Source organism: Mesoplodon densirostris, chromosome 19, assembly GCF_025265405.1.
Source record: "Mesoplodon densirostris isolate mMesDen1 chromosome 19, mMesDen1 primary haplotype, whole genome shotgun sequence".
Lineage (NCBI taxonomy): Eukaryota > Metazoa > Chordata > Mammalia > Artiodactyla > Ziphiidae > Mesoplodon > Mesoplodon densirostris.
In genome coordinates, this window is record NC_082679.1 from 13614825 (window position 1) to 13638386 (window position 23562).

At 49.2% G+C, this 23562-nt stretch overlaps 2 protein-coding genes across 2 annotated transcripts; one reads left to right on the top strand and one right to left on the bottom strand.

The window, feature by feature from the left end:
* Positions 1 to 412: 412 nt before the first annotated feature.
* ACP7 (acid phosphatase 7, tartrate resistant (putative)) lies at positions 413 to 13269 on the bottom strand. The gene is given in 16 exon segments (XM_060083125.1): positions 413 to 523; positions 1732 to 1869; positions 5059 to 5130; positions 5249 to 5318; positions 5409 to 5464; positions 5556 to 5610; positions 5612 to 5655; positions 5739 to 5785; positions 5788 to 5852; positions 5950 to 6012; positions 6234 to 6357; positions 7451 to 7633; positions 7941 to 7980; positions 7982 to 8148; positions 12176 to 12375; positions 13031 to 13269. Coding segments are annotated over 16 exon segments (1674 nt in total).
* A 112-nt stretch (positions 13270 to 13381) lies between these two features.
* On the top strand, positions 13382 to 23131 carry LOC132479584 (F-box only protein 27-like). The gene is made up of 6 exons (XM_060083126.1): positions 13382 to 13490; positions 13581 to 13640; positions 21273 to 21295; positions 21584 to 21881; positions 22160 to 22185; positions 22988 to 23131. Exons 1-6 carry the CDS (start codon positions 13382 to 13384, stop codon positions 23129 to 23131), a joined length of 660 nt encoding a protein of 219 aa, XP_059939109.1.
* The last annotated feature ends 431 nt before the right edge of the window (positions 23132 to 23562 follow it).

Consider the following 23562-nt stretch of genomic DNA (forward strand, 5'->3'; position numbering starts at 1 on the left):
CCAGCGCCACCTGCTGGACATAGTGTCATGACAGCCAGGCCCACCCTGCTGAGTTGGGGCCGGTGACGGCCCTCGCTCGGTGGTCAGGAGAGGAGTCGGCCCAGTGGGGCATCCCCAGCAGAAGTTCAGAGTCCACGGAGACACAGTCATAAGCCTCTTTATTCCTGAGGCCCTGTGGACACTCTGCCCAGTCAGTGCTATGCAGGAGGGCAGGGCTGTGCCATCCAAGACCTGTCTTGCTTCACTTTGCCTGTACAGCTGCTCTCCCAACACAGCAGGTTGGGACCCCCACCTCTCGGGGAAGGGAGAGCTGCTCCAGCTCCCTCGGGGCTGCATCCACCCGACACGGGACCTAGGAAGGTAGAGGAGTCGAGGACCTCCCTGACCAGCTCCCGGGCCTGGGTACCCCAGCCTAGGTAGCAAGGCCCAGGGTTCCTGATGAGAGCTGTCTCCATCCCCAGAGGTACATCATCGGGCCAAGCAGGGGTCTCACCACCCAGACATCGTCCACAATCTTCCCATCATGCCAGGGACAAAAAAAAAAAAAAAAAAAAAAAAAAAAAAGGAGGTAATGAAGGCTGAAAGCCCAGATTCTGGGGCCAAGTGGCCTGAGTTCAAATCCCAGCTCTGCCTCTGATAGGCTGTGTGACCTTGGGTGAGCTATTAGACCTCTCTCGGTGTCCGTTTTCCTCAACTGGAAAGTGAGGATGATAGTAATAGTAACTTCATCATAGATATCGTGAGAATTAAGTGAGATATTTGGAAAAGGCTGAAAAGGGAACCTGGCACAAGGCAAGGACTGGGTAAGTATAGGCTATTATTATTAGAGCACAAACCCTGGAGTCAGACAAAACTCACTTTATATCCCAGTAAAGCCACTCCCTATGTGGCCTTCAGCACATGACCCTACTCTGAGCCTAACTTCCATATTCCATAAAATGGGGAGAACTGAATAGATAACATACACAAGAGCCTGCCTGTGGTATATGGGCTACACAGTAAATAGTAGTTATTTATCATAAAAAGAATATGGTCTTTGGGGTCAGATCTTAGTTCTGCACCCTCTGGCTGTGTGACCCTGGGAAAATTACCTCCCCTTTCTGAGCTGTAAAATGGAAAGAAAATTTGTCGCATGGTATTTTTGTGGTGATTAAAGGGACTAAATATAAGGTATCCAGTTCAGAGTCTGGAACACAACAAATGTTCAATCAATCTTAGTTATTAGCACCTTTATAAAACTACAATGGCAGAAATAAAGAAAGGTGAGCCATGATTATTTGGGTCCGTCTAACCTTAAGCCATCCCTACCGCACACACATCATATTGCTTTCCCTCTACCTGTCTCCCACAACCTACCTTTTTCTTCCCCTGCTTCATGTTGATAAATACCTATAGAATCAATTGTATCTAAGCACTTTATATATAATATAAATATAATATATAAGTAATAAATAAATAGTAAATAAATAATATGTATAATATATATAATATAGTATACAATAAGTCATTCAACCCCCATTCAACCCTGTGAGGTAGAAACTATTAACATCTCCATTTTTCAGATGGGAAAACTGTGGCTCAAAGTTGCTGGAGGTCATCCAGCTGGTAAATAGCAGAGACAGGATTTGAACCCAGGATTTCCAGCTCTCACGTCCACTTTTGAAACCACTTGGCTCCAGAGCATGCTAGGCCTGGTTACTCAGGCAGGTGATTGGGCCACTGCTCACTGACCTGGTCATCAGACACCTGCTGGATGTGGACATGGGTCCCATTGAGGTTGTGTAGCTGTGTGTACCCGTACTCTTTGATGCGCAGGGCGCTCCAGGGCCGCGGGAAGAGGGTTAAGGGGGTCAGCCGCTCCTCACAACCCTGCCGGAGAGAATCATTTAGACCCAGGGCTGGCGCAGGTGGAGTACCCATTGGGGAGCAGAAAAGACCTGCCAGGCTGGGACCCTGCCACCCCCAAGGAAGACAAAGTCAATTAAGACTTGACCTTGATAATGCTCACAGATGAGTGTTTTGACCCAACCAGGCTTCCTGGTTCTTTGACTTCTAGAACAGTGCATGGCTGTACAAGACTGTTCACTGCAGCATTTTCTCGAAAAGCCCTGAGCTGGAAGCCAGCCAAACGGCCATCAGTGGGGGTCAGTTAAATAAATTATAGGGTAGCCATCACAAAGTGGGGCGGTATAGAAAAATGGCCAAGATGTGTGGTTAAGGGGAAAATGCAATTCACGGAACAGAAGAAATTGGTGGCTCTCAACCCTTGCTGCACAGTAGACCCTCCAAGAAAGCTATTAAAATCATCATTGCCTGGGAGAGAGGAAGTGCTTATCCTTGCAGTAGAAAGCCAGGTAATGTGAGCAGAAAGGAAGAGGGAGCACCACCCTCAAAAACAAACAAAAAAAATCACCATTTTGCAGCCATCATCATAATAACTAACTGAAGCCAGAACCATCAATCGATGGTCAAAGTAGCGGCGAAAATTTGAGGAATATCAGGATATTTGTGTAGTCTCAAAGTATCTCCAGGAGACACTTGTCAATTTTAAAGGGGAAAATCGTAACTATGGTGGAGAAGATGTGTAAACTGAGACTTAAAGGGGCTAAAGAGATACCACGCACCTCCTCATAGGGTGCACTGAAAAGAACACAATATCGCTTTTGTCTATTCTTACCAAAAATGTGTAACTTCAATCTAATCACCAGCAAACATCAGACAAATCCAAACTGAGGGATAGTCTACAAAACAACTTTGCTCTTCAAATTTTTTTTTTTTTTTTTTTTGCGGTACACGGGCCTCTCACTGCTGTCCGCTCCAGACGCGCAGGCTCAGCGGCCATGGCTCACGGGCCCAGCAGCTGTGCGGCATGTGGGATCTTCCCGGACCGGGACACAAACCCGCGTCCCCTGCATCGGCAGGCAGACTCTCAACCACTGTGCCACCAGGGAAGCCCCCTGCAACGTACTCTTCATCGGATCTGAAAATAATAGTAAAATGTATACACACACACATACACACACACTTAGAGAGACAGACAGAGAGACAAAAATAGAGACTGAAACAAGCGTGGTTAAATGTTCACATTTGGGAAATCTTGGTAAAGGGGATATGGAAAGTCTTTGTATTATTTTTGCTACTTTTCTGTGTCTAAAATAATTTCAAAATTTAAAATGAAAGAAAAAAGCTAACCTGCACTGATTAAGGTCAGAATAGTGATCACCTACAGCTCTGAGGAGCCACCTGTACTGATAACATTCTATTTCCTGCTGCAGGTGGTGGCCGCACAGGGGTGGCAATGACAGGGCCAAGCCCTCGGAGATTCTGGTGTTTGTTCTGGTGTTGGGCCCAGGCACTGGAGTTTTAAAACCTCCCCAGGTAACTCTAACATGCACAAAGCCTGAGAACTGCTAGGGTATGAAGCATGATCCAAGCTGTTTTTAAAAAGTAGGTGATGCCGTAACACATCTCTATTGAGACAATGATTCACTTGCATACATGGAAAATATTCTCAAATGCCACCCGAGATGTAACCATTGAGAGTGGGACTAAGAAGGGTGTGGAGAGTTTTACCTCCTGCCCTCTGTTCTGTTTCAATTTTTATCATGAGAGGTTTTTACTTTGATCTCACTAATTTGTAAGAAACAGCTTAAAAAATAAGCCCTTGCTTCTTGTGGAAGTGACTGATTCCAAGGCTTGGCGGGTGGGGGTAGGGGGACAGAAGATGATCCTGGAGCACCCTGTCAAAAAGTAAGAGAGAGCCCACAAAACGACAGGTACAGGGCTTCCCTGGTGGCGCTGTGGTTGAGAGTCCGCCTGCCGATGCAGGGGACACGGGTTCGTGCCCCGGTCCGGGAAGATCCCGCATGCCGCGGAGCGGCTGGGCCCGTGAGCCATGGCCGCTGAGCCTGCGCGTCTGGAGCCTGTGCTCCGCAACGGGAGAGGCCACAGCAGTGAGAGGCCCGCGTACCACAATTAAAAAAAAAAAAAAAAACCACAGGGACACATCGAAAGGACACAGGGCCTGATCTGAAGAGTTCCCAGTGGCCAAAGTTAGAGCAATCTAGGCAGCAGCATAAACAGCAGGAGTATTGGATTAGAGCCCACGGGAGAAGATAATTACCCATGAGTCCATACTAGTATAAATCCAAAACTAACTAACCAAATAAATGGGGCAGAAGGGACAACTCTTCCTCATAGGACGATGCTAATTAATAAATCAAGGAGGAATGAGGGAAATAGAAGATCCCCAGTAGAACACCCCAGTAATCACTGTAACAGACAAGACCCACTGATGGGTTCAAATATTAGCAGGTGAAAGTTGGAGGAGTAACAGGACATTTGCAGGGTCTAAAAGCATCTCCCCCAAGTTGTTTATCAACTAAAAAGGGACATACAACAACTTTACAGAGGAAGAACCCAGGAGACACTTCCTTAAACAGGTGATTCAGAGAAATCCCTCCAGGAATGAGACACAGTGAGGACAGGGACCCCCCCGGTATGACCCGCTGAGAAGGATAGACCATCATTTGTGACTGTGTGGCCCCAAATGTATAACCTGAATCTTGGCAGGAGAAAATATCAGACAAACCCAGATCCGGGGCATTCTGAAAAAAACAACTGGCCTGAATGAAAGACAAGGGAAGACGGAGAAACCATCACAGTTTGGAGGAGACTAAGGAGACACAATAACTAAATACATTGTGGGATCCTGAAACAGAAAAAGGTCATTAGTGGGAAAGCTGGTGCAATGTGAATAAAGTCTGGAGTTCAGTTACAATGATAATAATAAGCCCTCTGCCCTGGATCCATCCAATAGACCTGGGCAAGCACCCCCTGCCCCCACCACTTACTGATCCTGTGATTCTGAAAGAGTATTTTACTGTCTGAGCCTCTGTTTCCACATCTGTGCAATGGGCATGCTATTGATACTAGGTGTATCTAACCACCTAAGAGATAGAAGCTGTATAAAGGATGAGGCACCCAGGCTGGTACAAGTGCAGCCCTCAATAGATCAGAGGCCAAAGCAGCACCCCCCTTCCCCCCAACCCTGCTCACGGCAGATCCGGTGATGATGTGGACGGGGCCTCGAGGGTGGGTGTAGGGCATCTCTCAGCTGCCGTTAAATACCTGGAGAAGGGACAAAGGGGAGGGGCCTGTCATACCCAGCCAGGCCCCGGGGTTCTGACGTTGAGGGGGCGGTCCACTGACACCAGCCACATGGGTCTCAGCCCACCCCAGGCCTCACATGGTAGTTGTAAATTGGCCACAGGCGTTCATAGGAGTGTTCGTGAGCTCACAGCTGCAGGTCCGCCCCGATACAAAGCAAGAGGGGGGTCAGGTCCCTGAATCCAGGAGAGATAGGAGGTGGGGCCTGGGGCTGGGGAGTCCCCTGGGGTCACTCACCGTATTTATAGAAAAGATCCTCCAACTCGTAGAACTTGCCGAGGAGGCCTTTACGAACCTGGGCCGGATGAGCAAGGAGGTGAGGGGTGACTCGGGCCAACCCCCCCACCTGGATTTCAGCACCTTTTCCCCAGGGAGGGGGTCCTCACCTTGCTTTCATGCCAGGTGCAGTCATCCATATCAGCACTAGAACAGTACATGGGCCATGGTAATGATCCACGGCGGGGCTGCCGGGTTCTTATTGGCTTTCTGCAGAGAAGGGCGTAGTGTGAGGGGCAGGGGTTGCAGGAGGGGGAGGAGAGGCAGGTCCAAGGGGGACATCCACAGGTTACCTGGAGGCCGCTCTCCAGCCAGCGAAACTGTCTCTCTACCAGGTGGCGCCGTAATGGAGAAAGAAATGTACCTCAGTGGAGAAGGAAATGATGTGTGCCAGGCCCAGATCCCAGCTGGAAGGGTCAAAGGGCAGGGGTCAAATTTGGGGTCTCTCCTGCATCTCCCATCCTTCAGGGGAGGGAGGCCAGTCCCCCAGCTCCCCCAGGTTACCTGTACCACAGGCCTTTGCTATCCCCTGGCATGCTGAAGCGAGCTTTATAGTTGGAGAAGTTGCTGGATAAAAGGAAGTAAAACGGTGGGGGGAGGGTCTGGGTGCCCCCGCCCACCCCCACCTCCCACTGTCAGGCCAGGCCCGGCTCCCAGCCCAGCCCTCATCTCCTTTCCTTTCACTTCCACAAATGAGCTGCTGCAGCACGAGAGACTAAGGTGAGACACTAGGAAGGACTGTTTCCTTTGGCCAGGCCCTTGCCCACCCCAAAGCCCTCAGGCGTCATTAGCGTTCTTCGTGATTCCCAAGACATGTCACGTATGGCAGGCTGGCGGCCACAGGTTCAATGAGATTCATGAACTTGTCCCTGACGTGAGCGTTGTCCTGATCCATGTTGTAGGCAAAGTCTCCTGGGGGGTGGAGGAGAGAATGAGGACCCAGACCTGGCTCTGCTTTCTCCAGATTTGAGAGACCTGGTTGGTCACGTGCAGGCTGAGCAAGTCCTGGTTGCCCCCACCGTGAGGCATCCTGGTTCTCCAATCCCTACCTCACACCCACCCTCATGTGCGCTTGGAACCATTTCCTGAGCCTCTGGCCCCTGAGGACCCCTGCAGGACCTTGCCGGTCTCCTGTGCTCTGAGCTCACCAGCCGCCATCTCACCCCTTCTCAGAGTAATAACAATGTTAAGACTGACATAGTCTGGGAACTTCCCTGGCAGTCCAGTGGTTTAAGACTCGGCGCTTCCACTGCAGGGGGCACAAGTTCGATACCTGGTCAGGGAACTAAGATCCCGCATGCCGCTCGGAGGGGCCAAAATAAACAAATAAAATATATAAGGGTGAATTAAAAAAAAAAAAAAAGACTGACATAGTCTAGTCAGGTACTGGTTTTGTACCAGGCACATTTTCAGGTGCTTTACATGCTCGAGCACCTGAATTTTCAAAACGCCCTGTGAGGTGGATGTTATTATCATCCTTGTTTCAGATGGGGAAACTGAGGCCCAGAGGGGTTAAGTGCTCATTTAAGGTCACAGAGCTGGTTAGTGAGAATCCAGGAATCGAACCCTGGGAGCCTGATTCCAGAGTCTACTACGGCTTTGAACTATATCGGCCCCAATCTCCATCTACCATCTGGTTCCCGTCCTCTCAAATCACAACTGAAATGATCATGACAACAAACACTTATGTAGCACTTACAACAGGACAGGCAATATCGACTTATTTAGTCATCACAAGAGCCCTATGAATTCTAACCTAGTCTTAGCCCTTAAAACAATAGTACAGAGGAGAAAACCAACGCACATAGCTCGAGGCGTCAAGACTGATTTAAACCTGGGCAGCCTGATTGACCACAGCACCGTCTCTGTGGCCAGTCTCATCCCCCATCCTGCAGAGCCACGCTAGCCCCGGCCCAGGTCCCCTCCGCGGTCCTGGCGTTGCCTCCCACCCAAGCTCCCCCTCCCCAACCTCAAACCTCCAGGCGCACCCTGGCCGATGCCTCACCCACGTGAAGAACAGCGTCGTACCTGCCCTGCTGGGTGTCCCTGCACAGTTGGGGTAGGGCCCTAGGATTGTCAGTCCCTATGCCCCCAAACACAGCCAAACAGGAGCTCCAGTGGGGCCCATTCTTCAGGGCCCTGAAGAGGAACCGACGGCTCCAGCCCTGAGTACCGCCTCAGTGGTAAACTGAGGGGAAAGTCAAAGGTCACAGTCGGCTGGGGAGTGGGGTGGGGGGCGCCCCAGGATGTCTCCTTCACCCACCTCCGTCTTCAGCTGGTGCGGGGATTGAATGGGTCTGCCCTATGCCCCTTCTGTCCACCTCACCCCAGGTCCCCAGCCTTCCATTTTCATCCCAGGGTCTTATACAATAGGCCTGCAGATTAGCAGAAGAGGTACCAGCCCGCCTGAGCCACCTGCCAATAGCAGCTTCTAGCCCACGTGCCACTCCTCTTCCCATTCCCCCCTCAACACCTGGGCCCAGGGCCCCTCTCACCATACTGGACCCTGGGCAGCAGCCCCTGCATTGTGACTCGGTCGGTGTATGTATCTCATCCGCCAGAGAATGCCCCCATCCACAAAGGGGCTGAAGGTGCCCTGAGCCCGGAGGGGCAGGGGCCCCCATAGCTGCAGCCCAAACAACTGCACTTCCAAGGGGGGTGGGACCCATGTGGTCCAAGTTACAGTCATGCAGCCTGTCTCCCCTGGAGAGAAAGGAAATGGGGGTCGGGCAGTGAGGCCTGGGCAGGGGTGGGGAGGGATGTGCGGAGAGTGAGGGGCAATAACGAGAGACTGAGGGGCTCTTGAATATTTAGTAGTTAAGATCACAGGTTCTGGAGCTTTCTACGTTCAATCCCCGCTCCACCATTTCCAAGCTGTGCTTTCCTTGAGCAAGTCACTTCACCTCTCTGAGCCTCAGTGTCTTTCTCAATAAAATGGAATAATAATAGTATCTTCCCTATAGGGTTCTGTGAGGCTTAGATGAATAAATAAAAGTAAAGTAATAGGTATAACTGATTCACTTTGTTATAAAGCAGAAACTAACACACCACTGTAAAGCAATTATACTCCAATAAAGATGTAAAAAAATTTAAAAAAGTATAAAGTACTTGAAACAGTGCCTAGTACAGTCAGGGTTACATGAGTGAATGAATATTATGATTAATATCGTTACTGGGTGCAGGCCTGGTCCACATATTTTACACATGACATAGTTTAGGGGCTGTAAACTCAGATGTCTAGAGTCCAGCTAGGTAATATACATGTGGACAAGGGCCAGCTGTAAGGAGTAAGGCAGCAGGGAGACGTGGAGTATATTGCAAAGCGTAGAGCCTGCCCTGCCTCCAAGAGGAGCCGTCGTTCAGCTCTGGGGATGGCTGCTGTGAATGAAGCAGGCCCGGTACCACTCAATCTGTCAATTTCTAGAGCAAATCCTTATACGGTGATTTGTTTTGTTTTGTTTTGTTTTTTGCAGTATGCGGGCCTCTCACTGTTGTGGCCTCTCCCGTTGCGGAGCACAGGCTCCGGATGCACAGGCTCAGCGGCCATGGCTCACGGGCCCAGCCGCTCCACGGCATGTGGGATCTTCCCAGACTGGGGCACGAACCCGTGTCCCCTGCATCGGCAGGCGGACTCTCAACCACTGCGCCACCAGGGAAGCCCTATACGGTGGTTTTTATAGCCCCAAAGCATGTAAGAGTAGATATACAAACTTTTAAGTGATAGCTCCTAATTCTTAAACGTCAGCAACCAAATCAAGGTTTTAAAAATACCATGTGGTATAGGATGACGTTAAGAGCATGAGCGGGCTTCCCTGGTGGCGCAGTGGTTAAGAATCCGCCTGCCAATGCAGGGGACATGGGTTCAATCCCTGGTCCCGGAAGATGCCACAGGCCGTGGAGCAACTAAGCCCGTGCGCCACAACTACTGAGCTTGCGCTCTAGAGCCCGCGAGCCACAACTATTGAGCCGACCTGCCTCAACTACTGAAGCCCGCGCACCTAGAGCCTGGGCTCCACAGCAAGAGAAGCCACCGCAGTGAGAAGCCCGTGCACCGCAACCAAGAGTAGCCACCGTTTGCCAAAACTAGAGAAAGCTGGCGTGCAGCAATGAAGACCCAATACAGCCAAAAATAAATAAATAAATTTATTTTTTTAAAAAAGAGCCTGAGATCTTCCTCCTGCAACATGCGTACAAGAACGCAGGTGCACAGGGTATTCATTGCAGCACTGTTTGTAATTGCAAAATATCGGAAACCACGGAAATGCCCATACATAAGAGAATGACTGAATAAACTAAGTGACATTCATACCATGGAGCACTTCGCAGCTGTCAAAAAGAAAGAGGACAAGCTCTAGGAACTGGTGAATGACGCCCAGGACATAATGTTAAAAGAAGCAAAGTACACAAGAGTATCTACAGTCAGCTACTCCTCACGTAAGAGGATATAAGAAAATACACAAGTACCTGCTTATTTATTTGTACATAAGAAATACAGGAAGAATACACCAGAAACTTAAGAGATGGATTACATGGGATGGATGGGGGACGGGTAGAAAAAAGGGGGAATGGGAATGGAGTAGGTAGTCGGGATGCAGAGGGAGGACACTTCTCTGAGTCTGTCTTTTTCTTATAATCCTGAGTCCTAGAGCTATAGTCCTGTTTCACAGTTCCTCCACACACCCCAAAAAATTAACTAACAAACAATTAAAGCCACCCAGGTTGTGGGGAAAGCCAATATGGAACATAAACACTAACAAATGGCTGTAATTATATTAAAAAACAAATAACCACACTGGAGTGTTGGGGAAGAAAAGTCACAGTGAGCATTAGTGCTTTGACTGGACAGTAAGACTACAGAGAAAAAGGACTGCACATATATGCCATCATCTAGTAATTGTTCCTCACAGGGATACAGGCAAACAATTCTGAAACCACTTTATGCTTATTCTAGCACTGAACGAATAAATAAGTCTATTGTAGATAGGGGGAGCTTGGTTTCTCAATGGTGGAGAAAGAAGTTACAAATAAGGAAAGAAGGCTAAAATAAACCCTTGATGGTGGACTGAAATCAGATGTATCAGTATAATCTCATGGTATTTTATATATAAATATATATATATATATATACATTCATATATATACAGAAATATAGGTGTGTACAGATGCATATCCACATACCCACATATATTGTCAAGCTCTGTTTGTGAGCAAGCCTAGGAGCAGCGATGCCTCAGTAGCAGTGAGCACACCTAGTGCTCAGATCTTAGTTTCTAAATGCCCATTCTCCCATCAAAGGAACCAGGGCTCCTTGGAGAAGTAGTTGATTCCAGAGATCGGGTAGGAAATACACAAGATGAGTCTGGAATAATTGGTGGTGCCAGAAGGTGAGGCAGTGCCCAAGACATGATGGGAGTGGAGCTGTGGAAAGAACACAGAAGCCAAGCTGGAGGATTTCCAAAAGACCAAGTCAGAGACAATTTGAGCCACAAAATAAATAGCAATAGGACTGAGTTTAACTCGTGGGATAAAATAAATATCCGAGAGTCCATACCAAATAAATAAATAATCAAAACAAACAAACAAGTAGAGGGGAGGAGGGATAGCCCTTCCTTATAGTAAAATTTCAATTAGACAGAGAGAGGGAATTAGAAAGTTACAAAATCACAATTAGGCACACACCATGCTAATAATTGTTGCAGACAAGATCCACCAATGAATGCTAAAATTAGTGCACAAGGGCTTCCCTGGTGGCACAGTGGTTGAGAGTCTACCTGCTGATGCAGGGGACACGGGTTCGTGCCCCGGTCCGGGAAGATCCCACATGCCACGGAGCGGCTGGGCCCGTGAGCCATGGCCGCTGAGCCTGCGCATCTGGAGCCTGTGCTCCGCAACGGGAGAGGCCACAACAGAGAGAGGCCCGCGTACCAAAAAAAAAAAAAAAAAAAAAAAAGATATAAATCAATGCCTCTCCTCACTATATTCCCTCTCTTTTTTAAAGTGTAGTTATTTTTCATGAAAAATGTCATCTACCTTACTAATGAATGGGTTTATTTTTGCTCATTTTTAATGATTGGATCAATATTTTTAAATGCCTCCATTTTAGTTTCTGTTATGGCAACTATTACGGTTATAACTCACATAAACTGAAGCTCTCTAAGGTTCTTATAATTTATTTAGCTGTGCCAAAGCGTCCTGAGACAAAAACGTGTGAGAACCACTGCCACACGCCAAGTTCCCTTTTGCTGCTTCACAGGTGATATTTCACTTAATCGTCACTGTGAGGTCACACTAATATTACCCCATTGTCCAGATGAGGAGGCTGAGGCCAGAGAGGCTAAGTCACTTGTCCAAGTTCACACGGCAGGTAAGCAGCAAAGCTGGGGTTAAAACCCAGGAAGTCTGGGTGCAGGGGGTCCAGAGTCCAAGGTCCTACTACCTCCTTGCACCTCCACCCTAAGATCAAGGACCAGGAGGGAGCTTTGCGGGAACGCAATGAGCACTCACACAATGAGCAAGGACAACAGCAGCCCCCTTAGGAGAGCGCTTACTATAGGCTGGGCTCCAGAATCATTTCCCACACAGCCAGATGCGCCGCTGCTTAAAATCCCCATTTAACAGAGGTGGACAAATGAGGCTCAGGAAGAACCAGCAGCCTAGACTCCCATAGCAATCAGTGTGGGATTCCTGAGCCTCACTGGGAAATGTCCAGGGAGAGGTCGCAGACACTTACCTGGGTGGGACAGGTGGACTTGCTCAGGGGCAACGCTGGGAGCCTTTGGGGACCCCTGGACTCCCAGGGAGAAAAAGAGGAGCAGACAGCAGCAGGACCAGCAGGGACGAGGGAGCACATGGTAGAGGGAAGGTGGGGAGCAGAAAGGGGACGGGGAAGGGTCTGAAGTGTATGAGATCCCATCAGAACAGCAGGAGCGGCTGGGGAGGATGGGGAAAGAAGGGGCATCAGGCAGAGTCACACGGAGGGAGGGAGGGCGGCAGGGAGGTCTTCACGGGGACGGTTATCCAGAAGCCGGAGAAAAAACAAAAACAGTCATCACTACTGAGAGGCAAATGCCCTCTGAGCCTCGCTGGCTGCTAAGCACTTTACATAGATTAGCTCATGGGAGCCTGACGACATTCCTCTGTGTGGTGGCCACTGTGATCATCAGCCCCATATCACAGATGAGGAAGCTGAGCAACGGAGTGATTCAGTTGCATGGCTCAGCTGTGATGGAGCGGGGGTCCTGGCTCCAGAGCCCTTGCTCTTATCCACCGCTCACTCTCAATACAAGAGGCTTGGGAGTGGGGCTGGGGGGGTCTCAGTGTAGGAAGTTGCCTTTGGCAACCCCATCCCCAGCATTCCACCCTGCCCTCAGAGACCTCATCACCCTCTACTCCATCCTCCAACCTTCCATTTCCATCGTAGTAACCCCAATCCCCCCACTCCATCCCCAGATCGCCCAAGAATTCCGTCCCACCTGGAGCAGCCCCGTCCTCCTTGCCCCCTACCCAGCATCCCATTCTGCCTTTAGTGACCCCAATTCCTCCCCATCTCCACCTGTCTCCCCTGGCCCTGCACCTGTATACCCACCCTCCTTCTCCCCAGCCCTTCCCCTCCCGCTCCAGTTCGGTCTCCAGCTCATCGAGGACCTGCCTGCCTGCCTGCCGGGGCAGAGCCAGGCCGGGACCGTCAATCTGGGGGCCGGGAGCTGGGGCTGGAGGTTCCCTCCAGGTCCCTGCCTCACCCCCTGGGGCGCCAACTCCCAGCATGCGCGTCTCGGGGCACCAGTGGGACAGTGGTATTTTATGAGTCTGTAGGCGCTGAGACATCCCGCCGCCCACAGCTATCCCAGCCCCGGAAGAGCCTGCCTTCTCCAGGTGACGGTCTCCCCAAACAGCTGGGGCTCCGGGTTCCACAGGTCCAGCCGGTCTTGGGCGGCCCATGCCCACGCGCCCACCTCCCCACCCCACCCCTCGCTTCCCCGGGCTGGGCGGGGGACCTATAGGTAAACTTGATAAGCTGCTGCCACCACCTCCAAGCCGGCCTCCAGGTGAGCGCCGGGACAGGAGGTCTATGCTCGTTCCCCAGGAGCCCCATCCCGCAGCTACGGAGCCCCCAGGGCACTGACACCGGCCCCCAGCTCGGGCCCTGCCGGATCCCGAGGTACCCAGGTGTGCTGGCACCTGCGCCTGCGACCGAGGTGGGTGTGGGGAGATTCTCCCATCCCTTCCCGCGGCGCCTGCTTTGTATTCTTGGTAGTTCCTTCCGCCTTCCTCACTCTGCAAGCTTAGTCCACGCCGGTTCCTCCTCAGGCCCCTGGGAATGCTGAAAACAGAAAATCAAAGTCCACCGAATGACAGTGCTGCTTCCGAGTTGTGCGCCCTAGGCCGGTTACTCGACCTCGCTGGGCCTTGGTTTCTTCACTTGTGAAATGAGGGTGATAATAGCATGGACACTATGGGCTACTGTGAGGATTAAAACAGTTGACACATGAAATTTCACGCTGAGAACAGGGACTGGCCCAGAGTAAGGGCTGGATAAGAATCAGCTGTTATTTTTATTATTATTAATGCATGAGTTCCAGAAATTGCCCTGGGGTCTAGGTGGGAGCAAGTGAGAATTTTCTCTGTAAACCTTTGTGAGCTGTTTGAAGGTTGTGAGTGGCTTGCTGCAAAAATACCCTTGGGTATTTTCCCAGAGCAGCAGGAAAAGTCAGAGGGTCCAGGTTTTAGTTGTTTCGTCTTCCTGTCTGCAGATAAAATGACTCCACGATTTGGCTTTGTCAATTCACGTATAGCAGTGTCTGCAGACTGGGGACACTGATTCCATAGACTGACACTGAGGGTGTAGGGATGGTTCAAGATGGGCTTTTGCACTGTTTGGACTTTTTTCCCCACCTTCTGGAGTCTCCTTTACAGCTTAAAATGTAATAAAAAGCAACTCTCTTGGCTATACTCAAATACCCTCAAGACCCTGCTCACCCTCAGCAATTTTAACTTCCCCTTAGTTCTAGTTTTTCTGGTGGTCTTCCAGGAGCTGTGGTTTCGAACATTTTTTTTGCTAAAGTCACCTGTGGCAGGCTGGTGAAGCCCTTCTCCAAATCATGTTTTTACATGCATTAAAAAGAAAAAAAAAAACACAGGATACAAAGGAAATGGATGCTATTGCATTACAGATACACGATTTTTTTTGGATATGTAATACAGTAATATATGTACTTCTTTATCAGTGCATTAAACTTCAAGATCTAGGGACAGGTCCAAAAATTATAGTAATTTAGAAATTTTGTTGAGTGTATAGACGATGTTTGAGAGTCTTGTGACGACTACAGTGGGGTTGGAAAACAGCTGTTAATTTCTTCTCTTGACAAAGCCAGAAATCTGCTAACTGTCCTGTGGTTGGCCCTTCCAACACTCGCCCCCGCCCCCCATGGCAGAAGGACCCGGTAAATTTCAATTACAGCAACAGTTCATAAACATTACCCTCGTAAAAATGTTTGAGGACCCCAAAGAGCTTTGGTATGTGTGGGTTATATCTTTTAATACTTACCATGTAAGAAAGTAAATACACGTGGCCCTCCCCTACTCTCGGGACAGCCATAGAATCATTTCTAGTTTCTCTTTTCAGATACCTTTGTGTTTTGAGACATATACTCCCATTTCCCTATTTCTTATTCCCTCCTTGGAGAGAAGAATCTTGTGTGGTGAACAGAGCATCTACTCTGGGGCCAGATGGCCTGCATTTAGATCTAGCTCAAGCATTGACCAGCTTAGGGAAATTATTGAGCCTCACTGTGCCTCAGTTTCTCCATCTGTTAAATGGGGATATTAATAGTAACTGTCTTAAAGGGTTGTTGTGAGGATTAAACCACGTAATAGATATAAACCACTTAGAACAGTGCCCAGCACAGAGCAAGTGCCGCACACATCCCTTCCAATTACTGTTATACCCTAGACCTCCAGTCTGCCCAGTTTGTAAGATGAACCTACTTTCCAAGTCATTTTTGACTATTTAAACTTTTTTTTTTTTTTTTTTTTTTTTGCGGTATGCGGGCCTCTCACTGTTGTGGCCTCCCCCGTTGCGGAGCACAGGCTCCGGACGCGCAGGCTCCGGACGCGCAGGCTCAGCGGCCATGGCTCACGGGCCCAGCCGCTCCGCGGTATATGGGATCCTCCCAGACCGGGGCACGAACCCGTATCCCCTGCATCGGCAGGCAGACTCTCAACCACTTGCGCCACCAGGGAGGCCCTAAACTTTTTTTATTATGAAATATGACACACATATAGAAAAGTACCTGAAACATAAATGTTCCACTTAATGAATCATGACAAACACACTTGCGTACCCACCACCCAGGTGAGGAAACAATCTTCCCAGGTTTCCACAAACTCCCTCCTGCCTCCTATGGAAGCAAGGACATGGTCAGGGTTGAAAGACTCTAGGAATGCAGGGATTCTGGCCTAAAGGGTGTAAGAAAGAGCTGGTCAGAAGACAAGTTCTACGTCCACCCTATTAATCCCACACATGATCCTTTAACACAAGCAGAGACATTCCCGCTCACACTTTCTTGCATTCTCTGGTTAAGAACTGCGTTTGTGGTCATGATCAACGAAGCCCAGTCAAACCTTTGAGAGTCACCAGAAGCTGGTGGTCACGATGGCCCAATGGATGAGGCAGTGTTATGAGTACCAGTGTCAGCAGAGCTAAAAAAAGTGGCCTTTGAGATCAGCAGAGGCAAGAACAGTGAGTAGTGACAGCATCACTGCCTCTTTTGGGTGATGATGAGGGCTATTAAATTACCCAGACATGACACATCTGGCAATAGGTACTTGGACATCCCAAAGAATCTCACTGGCAGGGGTTGAAAGATAAGCAAATACCCAAGTACCTCTTCTCTACCTATTATTCTAAATTTTTTTTTTTTTTTTTTTTTTGCGGTACGCGGGCCTCTCACTGCTGTGGCCTCTCCCGTTACGGAGCACAGGCTCCGGACGTGCAGGCTCAGCGGCCATGGCTCACGGGCCCAGCCGCTCCGCCGCATGTGGGATCCTCCCAGACTGGGGCACGAACTCGTGTCCCCTGCATTGGCAGGCGGACTCTCAACCACTGCGCCACCAGAGAAGTCCTGTAAGCATTTGCTTTTAAGTCCGTTAAACAGAGCTCTTTTACAAATTAATTTTGATAACACCGTCTGGAGGTAGAGACGTAGCATATTTATAACATACACACAGACACAGATACATCCAGACAGACACAGAGACCTCATAATTTTCCTGCTTGAACTTAAAAAGCCTCTTTCCCTTTTTTTCCTTCCTTTCAGTTTTAAGTTCTATTAACTGAGCTAAGGCTGTATTCTCAGATGATGTGGGCTGTGTTTACATTTCAAGGATGTAATAAACGTTATAACTTCAAGCTTTCTCCTAGGAATACGTTTTTTTTTTAAACTGGCTCCACCTCACGGCATGCGGGATCTTCGAACCTATGCCCCCAAGCAGTGGGAGCGTGGAGTCTTAACCACTGGACCAACAGGGAAGTCTCTCCTAGGAATACTTTTATTCTCTTGGGGTCAGAACTTTGAAAAGGTGTTTTTTCAAGCTGACTTTCTCTAAAATGTGAAAAGAGCTCCCTCCTGGCCATTTAAGAGTTAAGATAAGTGCTTTCGAGCATTGGCTTTGTTCCAATTGTACATGAAACCAGGCAGAGTTCCTGCGAGTGGCTGCCCATCCAGGAAATGTTTGACCTTTGAGGCATGGTTTCCCATTATTAACTTGGCAGCCTAATTCAGATATGATCTGAACACCTTTCTGAGGGCAGTTGTGATGGAGTGAATGCGTGCTGCTTCTGAGTCTAGTTCACCAGGGGAGTTCTATCCTTGGGTTGGTTCCACTCTCTTACGTGTCTGTTTCTCCCTCCGGTGGTCTAAAACTGCCAGGGGTGCTCGGGTCACTAGATGATCAGCCTTTATTACGCCCCAATGACAAGCAGAATTTACTTAATGATTGTAGTGGGATCCTCTGTGAGACTGCTACAGGTCACGAGGATTGATCCTCAGACACTTCCCCTAGGTTCTCAGTCACCTCAGACCACCTCGTGGCCAGAAGGAGCAGCTGTCCCTTTTCCTTCAGAGCTGTGCAGGCTCAGTCTCTCATTTCACTAGCAAACAGTTTGTTCAGACCATATAACATAATCTTCCCAATTTAAGCCAAATTTTAAAAAAGGACAAGACAACCCAATTCGCTCCAGATTTCCCCCTAGGTCCTTGCCTAGGAAATGTACCTGAACCCCTTCAGGACTCCAAGTCCCAAGAAAAAGAGATGGAGTAAAATTCAGGACAGCATTTAAGCAATGATGTCTGGATATCAGGAGAACTTGGAGAAGCACCTGAGGAATACCAAGAAGCTGATGGGGCTCAAAGTTTCAGGGTGGGGGGCTCCAGGTGTCCTTTGGTGGGTGTCTCTGATATCCTGCAGACTACGCCAAGAAAATGTCGATGAAAATTCAATAAACTCTCAAGTTAAAAAAAAAAAAAAAAGAGAATTTTCTTCAAGCCAAACAGGGTTATAATGCTGGAAGCAGATTCTCAGAAAGCTCTGAGAACTATTCTGCCTGTTAGAAGTCGAAGGTACAGTCATACATTTTCTAGACAAAGGATTGTACAACAAAATGACATATGCTATTTTACATAAAGTTCACCAAGGATTACCTAGTCCAGGTAAGAATATACAAAACAAGCAGCAAGTCACCATGACCCCCACAGAGCTGGGAAAGAATTCTATTCTTCAGGAAGGTACATTGCAAACGTCAGAAGAAAGGGGAAAGAATGATCTTTACAATTGAGCAGGCACTGCCATCTTTGAGGAGCTCTGGTTGATTGCATAATGCAGGCACACGTTGCATTAGGGAGGGACAGAGGAGGCCCAAAAAAGCACACGGAGAGAATTTTATTTTTAATTTTCTCTCATCCTGCCTCAAAATATACATTTTATGTCATCACACCACAATCTCACTAACATGGATTTATTGTGATTGTTACTCTTTTCTTCTTGGGGTTTTACTGTTTGTTTAGCCATATGGCTTATCACAGGACACTAAGTACAGTTCTCTGGGCTATACAGTAGGACTTTGTTGTTTATCCATTCTAGATAAAATAGTTTGCATTTGCTAATCCCAAACTCCCAATCCTTCCCTCCCCCAACCCCCTCCCCCTTGGCAACCACAAGTCTGATCTCTACATCTGTGAGTCAGTTTCTACTTCGTAGATAAGTTCATTTGTGTCATATTTTAGATTCCATATATAACTGATATCATATGGTATTTATCTTTCTCTTTCTGACTTATTTCACTTAGTATGATAATCTCTAGGTCCATCCACGTTGCTGTAAATGGCATTATTTCATTCTTTTTTTATGGCTGAGTAGTATTCCATTGTATATACGTACCACATCTTTATCCTTTATCGTCCATCTGTGGATGGACATTTAGGTTGGTTCCATGTCTTGGCTATTGTAAATAGTGCTGCAGTGAACATTGGGGTGTATGTATCTTTTGGAATTATAGTTTTCTCTGGATATATGCCCAGCAGTGGGATTGCTGGATCATATGGCAACTCTATTTTTAGTTTTTGAGGAACCTTCATAATGTTTTCCATATTGGCTGCACCAATTTACATTCTGCAGCATGGCCAAAAAAAAAAAAAAAAGTACAGCTATGGGCAGCAGGGTGTGGTTTCTAAGATTTGCTGCAAATTGCCTGGAGCAGCAAGTGGGTGGGAGAAGAGATGAAACCAGATTGGTCAGGAGTTAACTGCTGGAGCTCCTTACACTATTCCACTTTGGGATATGTTGGAAAACCTCAATAGTAATAATTTTAATGACAGTGTATGTGTCAAAAAGAAATTTGGCCCATATAATAGTCAATCCATCTCTCAGAATTCAGGATCTCCCCACCCAGATTGCTTATGGACCTTTTCCCCTTGCTTGCTCTGTTTCCCATAGCACTGACCACCTACACTACACACTGCACAATTTCCATGTCACGTCCACTGCTCATCATGGCCCATGTGAATTACAGTCTGATTTAATGTTTATTCCATAATAAAACTCTTTGAATCTTTTCTACAATTGTGAAGAGGATGTTGGGGGTTGGCAGATTTTATTTTTAATGATTTCCCCAACACTATATAACTTGCTTATTCTATCTCCTGTTTACCATGTCTCTCCCCCTTGAAGGTACGTTCCATGTGGGCAAGAAACCATGTCTGGTTTTCCTTGCTGATATTGAAAAATTATATGTGTAGCACACATTTTATTTTTATTGGGTAGAGTTGGTATACAGATTAAAAGCAAGGATTCTAGATGCAGCCTGGTTAGGTTCAAATCCCAGCTCTGTCACCTACTAGCTGTTTGATTTGGGCAGGTCACTTGGCCTCAGTTTTCTCACCTGGGAAGTAGGGACATAGCCATACCTATCTCAGGGGGTTTCTACCCTGACTGGTAGTAAGTGGCTCCATGAAGTTTGGCTGGGGTTATTACTGGTTACAGCACTCATTTAGGGAGTCAGATAGAAATGCATTTGGCTCCTGCTGGAGCCTGCTTTCTCCTGTGCAATGATCTCTGAGTTAGTGATGCTGGATCCTTAAAGGTGATAGGAATTTTTACAGGAACTAAGGAATATTGTTGCAGCAAAAATAGAAATGAAGATTTCCCTCCCCTGAGAACAAGGAAAACAAAGGGAACAGCGAACAGGCTAGAGAAGAAACAAAACCTGGCCTGGAAGAGTTAATCACTCCTTGTTTTACTTTAACTGTCACTAATTCGTAATAACTAGATTTGTACTTTACAAAGCGAACCTCACTCCCTGACACTATGTAATTTACATGCGGCACCTCTCACCCCTAACGCTGTGAGTTACATCCCGCGCCCCTCACTCCCTAACCTTATTACGTCGCGGCACTTGTATTCTATACGCCCCTTGTAACAAATCACCTCTTATAGTTTTTGCATTTCAGAGACAAGGTCAGCAGCCGATAAACCGGAGGCAAACGGACGCAATTACCAGGCTGCCGGACCCCAATTACTGCGCGGCCTGACGCCAGCTCTGACCGTTTTGAAATAATGCAAAGGAAAGGAAGAATGCAAGACCTACACTACTCTGATCCTTATCATATACCCCGGACTTCGTGCCCCACATGTAAAATCTTCCCCGATTCCCAAGGATTCCCACAGTTCTTGAGGCGCTAGCCTGCTGTGTCTTCCCTTCTGCCTGGCCGAAAAATAAAGCTATCCCTCTCTTCCTCTAAATTCCCTGTCTCCGTATTTCTGTTCGGCCTTGGTGCACAGGCAAGCCAATATTTCGGCAACAACATGAGGCCTCCCATCCGGAGGCCTGACTGAATAACAGCAGTTGTTCAGTACCAAGGGCCTTACAGCCTGGTTAGGGACACTCCAAGGGGCCACTGGGGCGGACGAAGAGCGAGACACTCTGGATCCTGGCGTTCCTACCCCCTCCCTCTTCTGTGGATTCTGTTTGGTAGTTTCCTCGCGATTTGAATACAGCCCAAAGGAGAGGGTGTCTGGAGATTCCTGGAGGCAGGGACGGGAGGTGCTGGCCCGTAAATCGCGGCGAAGCAGAGGGAGGAGGGTGCAGGTCAGTGAGAAGGGAGTGGTGCGCAGAGACTGGCAGTTAGAGGGAGGATGGGGCCGCAGGGTGGTGCCGGCTATTAAGAAGGGAGGGGCGGGTGAATTAAAAGGCGGGAGGAAGAGATAAGGGCACGTGAAGCAAGGTGATGGCCCACCCAGGAGGAGCGCTGGCTGAGATGCAGGGTAGGACTCAGGGGTCCCCGCGGCCCCAGAGCCGGTTGGCTGTCCAGGGCCGTGTTTGGGGCGCATGGTGGAGAGGGGAGGGGATGGGAGCCCGGCAAGGACAGGTTGGGAGTCTAGGGACTTGAGGACAAGACTGGGGGTGGTGAAGATGGGGAGGCGGCTGACGGGGTTTGGGGGCTGACAGTCTTGGGATGTGGCTGGCAGGGGCGGGGCTGACGGAGGCTGCAGGTCTCTGACATCTTGGCACTAGTTGTCCCACAGTCGCAGCGGAGGCTGGCGAGAAGACCTCCTCCAGCCTGTCGGGATCCCCTTGCTAGAGCAGGAACCCGAGGAGCCGCTGGGTCTGGGCCAGCTGCCCACGGAGCTGCTCGAGATGGTGCTGAGCCACGTGCCCCCTCACGTGCTGCTCGGGCGCTGCCGCCGGGTGTGCAGGCGCTGGCACGACCTGGTGGACTGCCAGGCCCTGTGGCTGAGCATCCTGGCCTGGAAACACGCCGCCCTGTGGCCCATCGTCAGCACCTGCCTGCCCCCCGCCGACGACCCCAGGCCCTGCGTCCTGGGCCGCTTCTGCGAGCGCAGACCCATAGGACGCAACCTCCTCCGGAACCCCAGGGGCGAAGGTGGGGAGCCCAGGAAAGGGGTCCTCCTGTGACCTGGTGAGAGGGTGCGGAGGCCTGCGACCGACCTCTAGGGTTTGGAGGGCGGCGATGGACCACAGGGGAACCCCCTGGGACTTATACCTGAGCTGACAGGTGGAGGAAGAACATGGGCACAACATTTTTTTACCACAGCACCATTTTGGGTTTGTATACATGGGAAGGACGTTCAGGTGGGGGAGGCAGCCCCCCAAAGAGAAGGGGTGGCAGGTCCAGCCTTTAAGGTTTCCCTTCTCCCATAGCTGGATGGAACGAAGAGGCACTAACCGTATATGTATATATCAGCTAATTGTGCAAATTCTGGACGTCAGGCTGTCCTGCATCATTTCTCTTTGAATCCTTTTCCCATCTGGCGGAGGAGGAGAGTCCCCTTTGAGGTCAGTCTCTGTGGGGAAAGGGGTGTGGGGAAAGGATGGTAGGGCTTACACTGATCTATTGTTGCATTAAAAACCGCCCCCAAATTTAGTGGTTTAATATTGACAGCAGTCATTTTCTCACCTCTCATGGGTTCTATGAGTAGGGCTCTGCTGGGAGTTTCTGGCTCTGGTCTCTCATGTGGTTGCATTTCAGACACTGGCTGGAGCTGAAGGGCAGGGTACGGTGTGAGTGTGTATACAGCAGCTGGTAGCTGGCCAAGCAGCTCTTGGTTTAGTCTCAGAGCTTGGCCTTGGGATCTCTCTGCTTGGTCAAGTTTGGGCTTTCTCATAGCATGGCGGTTTCAGGGCAGTCAGACTGCTTCTTGGTGGCTCAAGCCTCCACCATGAGGCTTCAGGAGAAACCAGCAGAAGCTACATTGCCTTTCTGACCCAGCCTCGGAAATCACTTGGCAAAAGTCACTCAGTACCACTTCCACCACACTCTTGGTTACAAGGAAACCCACCCAGACTCAAGGGGATGGGAAGTAGACTCCACCCCTGGAAGAGGAGTGTCGTGATTGTAGAAGTACATGTGGAACTAGAAGTACCTGTGGAGACATTGTCGCAGCCATCTATGGAAAATACCACCTGTCAGAAGGCCCCCAACTCAGTTTTTGAAGGCACAATGAGACTTACCTCTTTTCCTTCCTACAGGTCAACCATGTGTTCTCCAACTTCAAGAAGGGTGTCCGCTTTGTGTCTTGTGAACACTGGGTCCAGGACATGGAGTTCTTGTCTGAACATTATGGAGTCTATCTGCCCAACTCCAGTGTGATTGTGCGGGTCCGTCTGTCCTAGTCAAGGACTGTCCTTGCAAAACTACCTGACTGTGCCTTCCAGGAGCTGGGCCCATTGGCTGGCCCATCTCAATAATCAATGGCTTGTAGCTCCCTGGCATCCTGGGATCTCCTGGGTCCAGTCGAGGGTCTAGATTCTTCTGCATAGGGCAGCAGAGTGGTGACAGTTATGGGCCATGTCAGGAAATTGTTGTCCACCTCTGGGAACAAATGTGACTGCCCACAGAAAATTCAGGAAGAAATTGAGCTTCTGAAAGAAGGCAAGTGACTTGCCCAGCTCAGAGGGGTCTGAACGCCAGAACTGCGCCACCCCTTGGAGAGGTTGGTGTTAGTGGGGATGCGGTTGCCATTTCCCTAGAGAAGTAGACTTCTGATGAGGACTCTGTCTCTGCATGGGATGGGGAGGTCAAGGGCTATGGGGATTCCCCTTGG

Excerpts from the sequence above, each read along its gene's own strand:
- LOC132479584 (XM_060083126.1), top strand. The coding sequence starts at position 13,382 with ATGCCCACGCGCCCACCTCCCCACCCCACCCCTCGCTTCCCCGGGCTG. Across the intron at positions 13,641-21,272 it reads CACCTGCGCCTGCGACCGAG|GGGTCCCCGCGGCCCCAGAG; the intron begins GTGGGTGTGGGG and ends GGTAGGACTCAG. Across the intron at positions 21,882-22,159 it reads CCGGAACCCCAGGGGCGAAG|CTGGATGGAACGAAGAGGCA; the intron begins GTGGGGAGCCCA and ends CTTCTCCCATAG.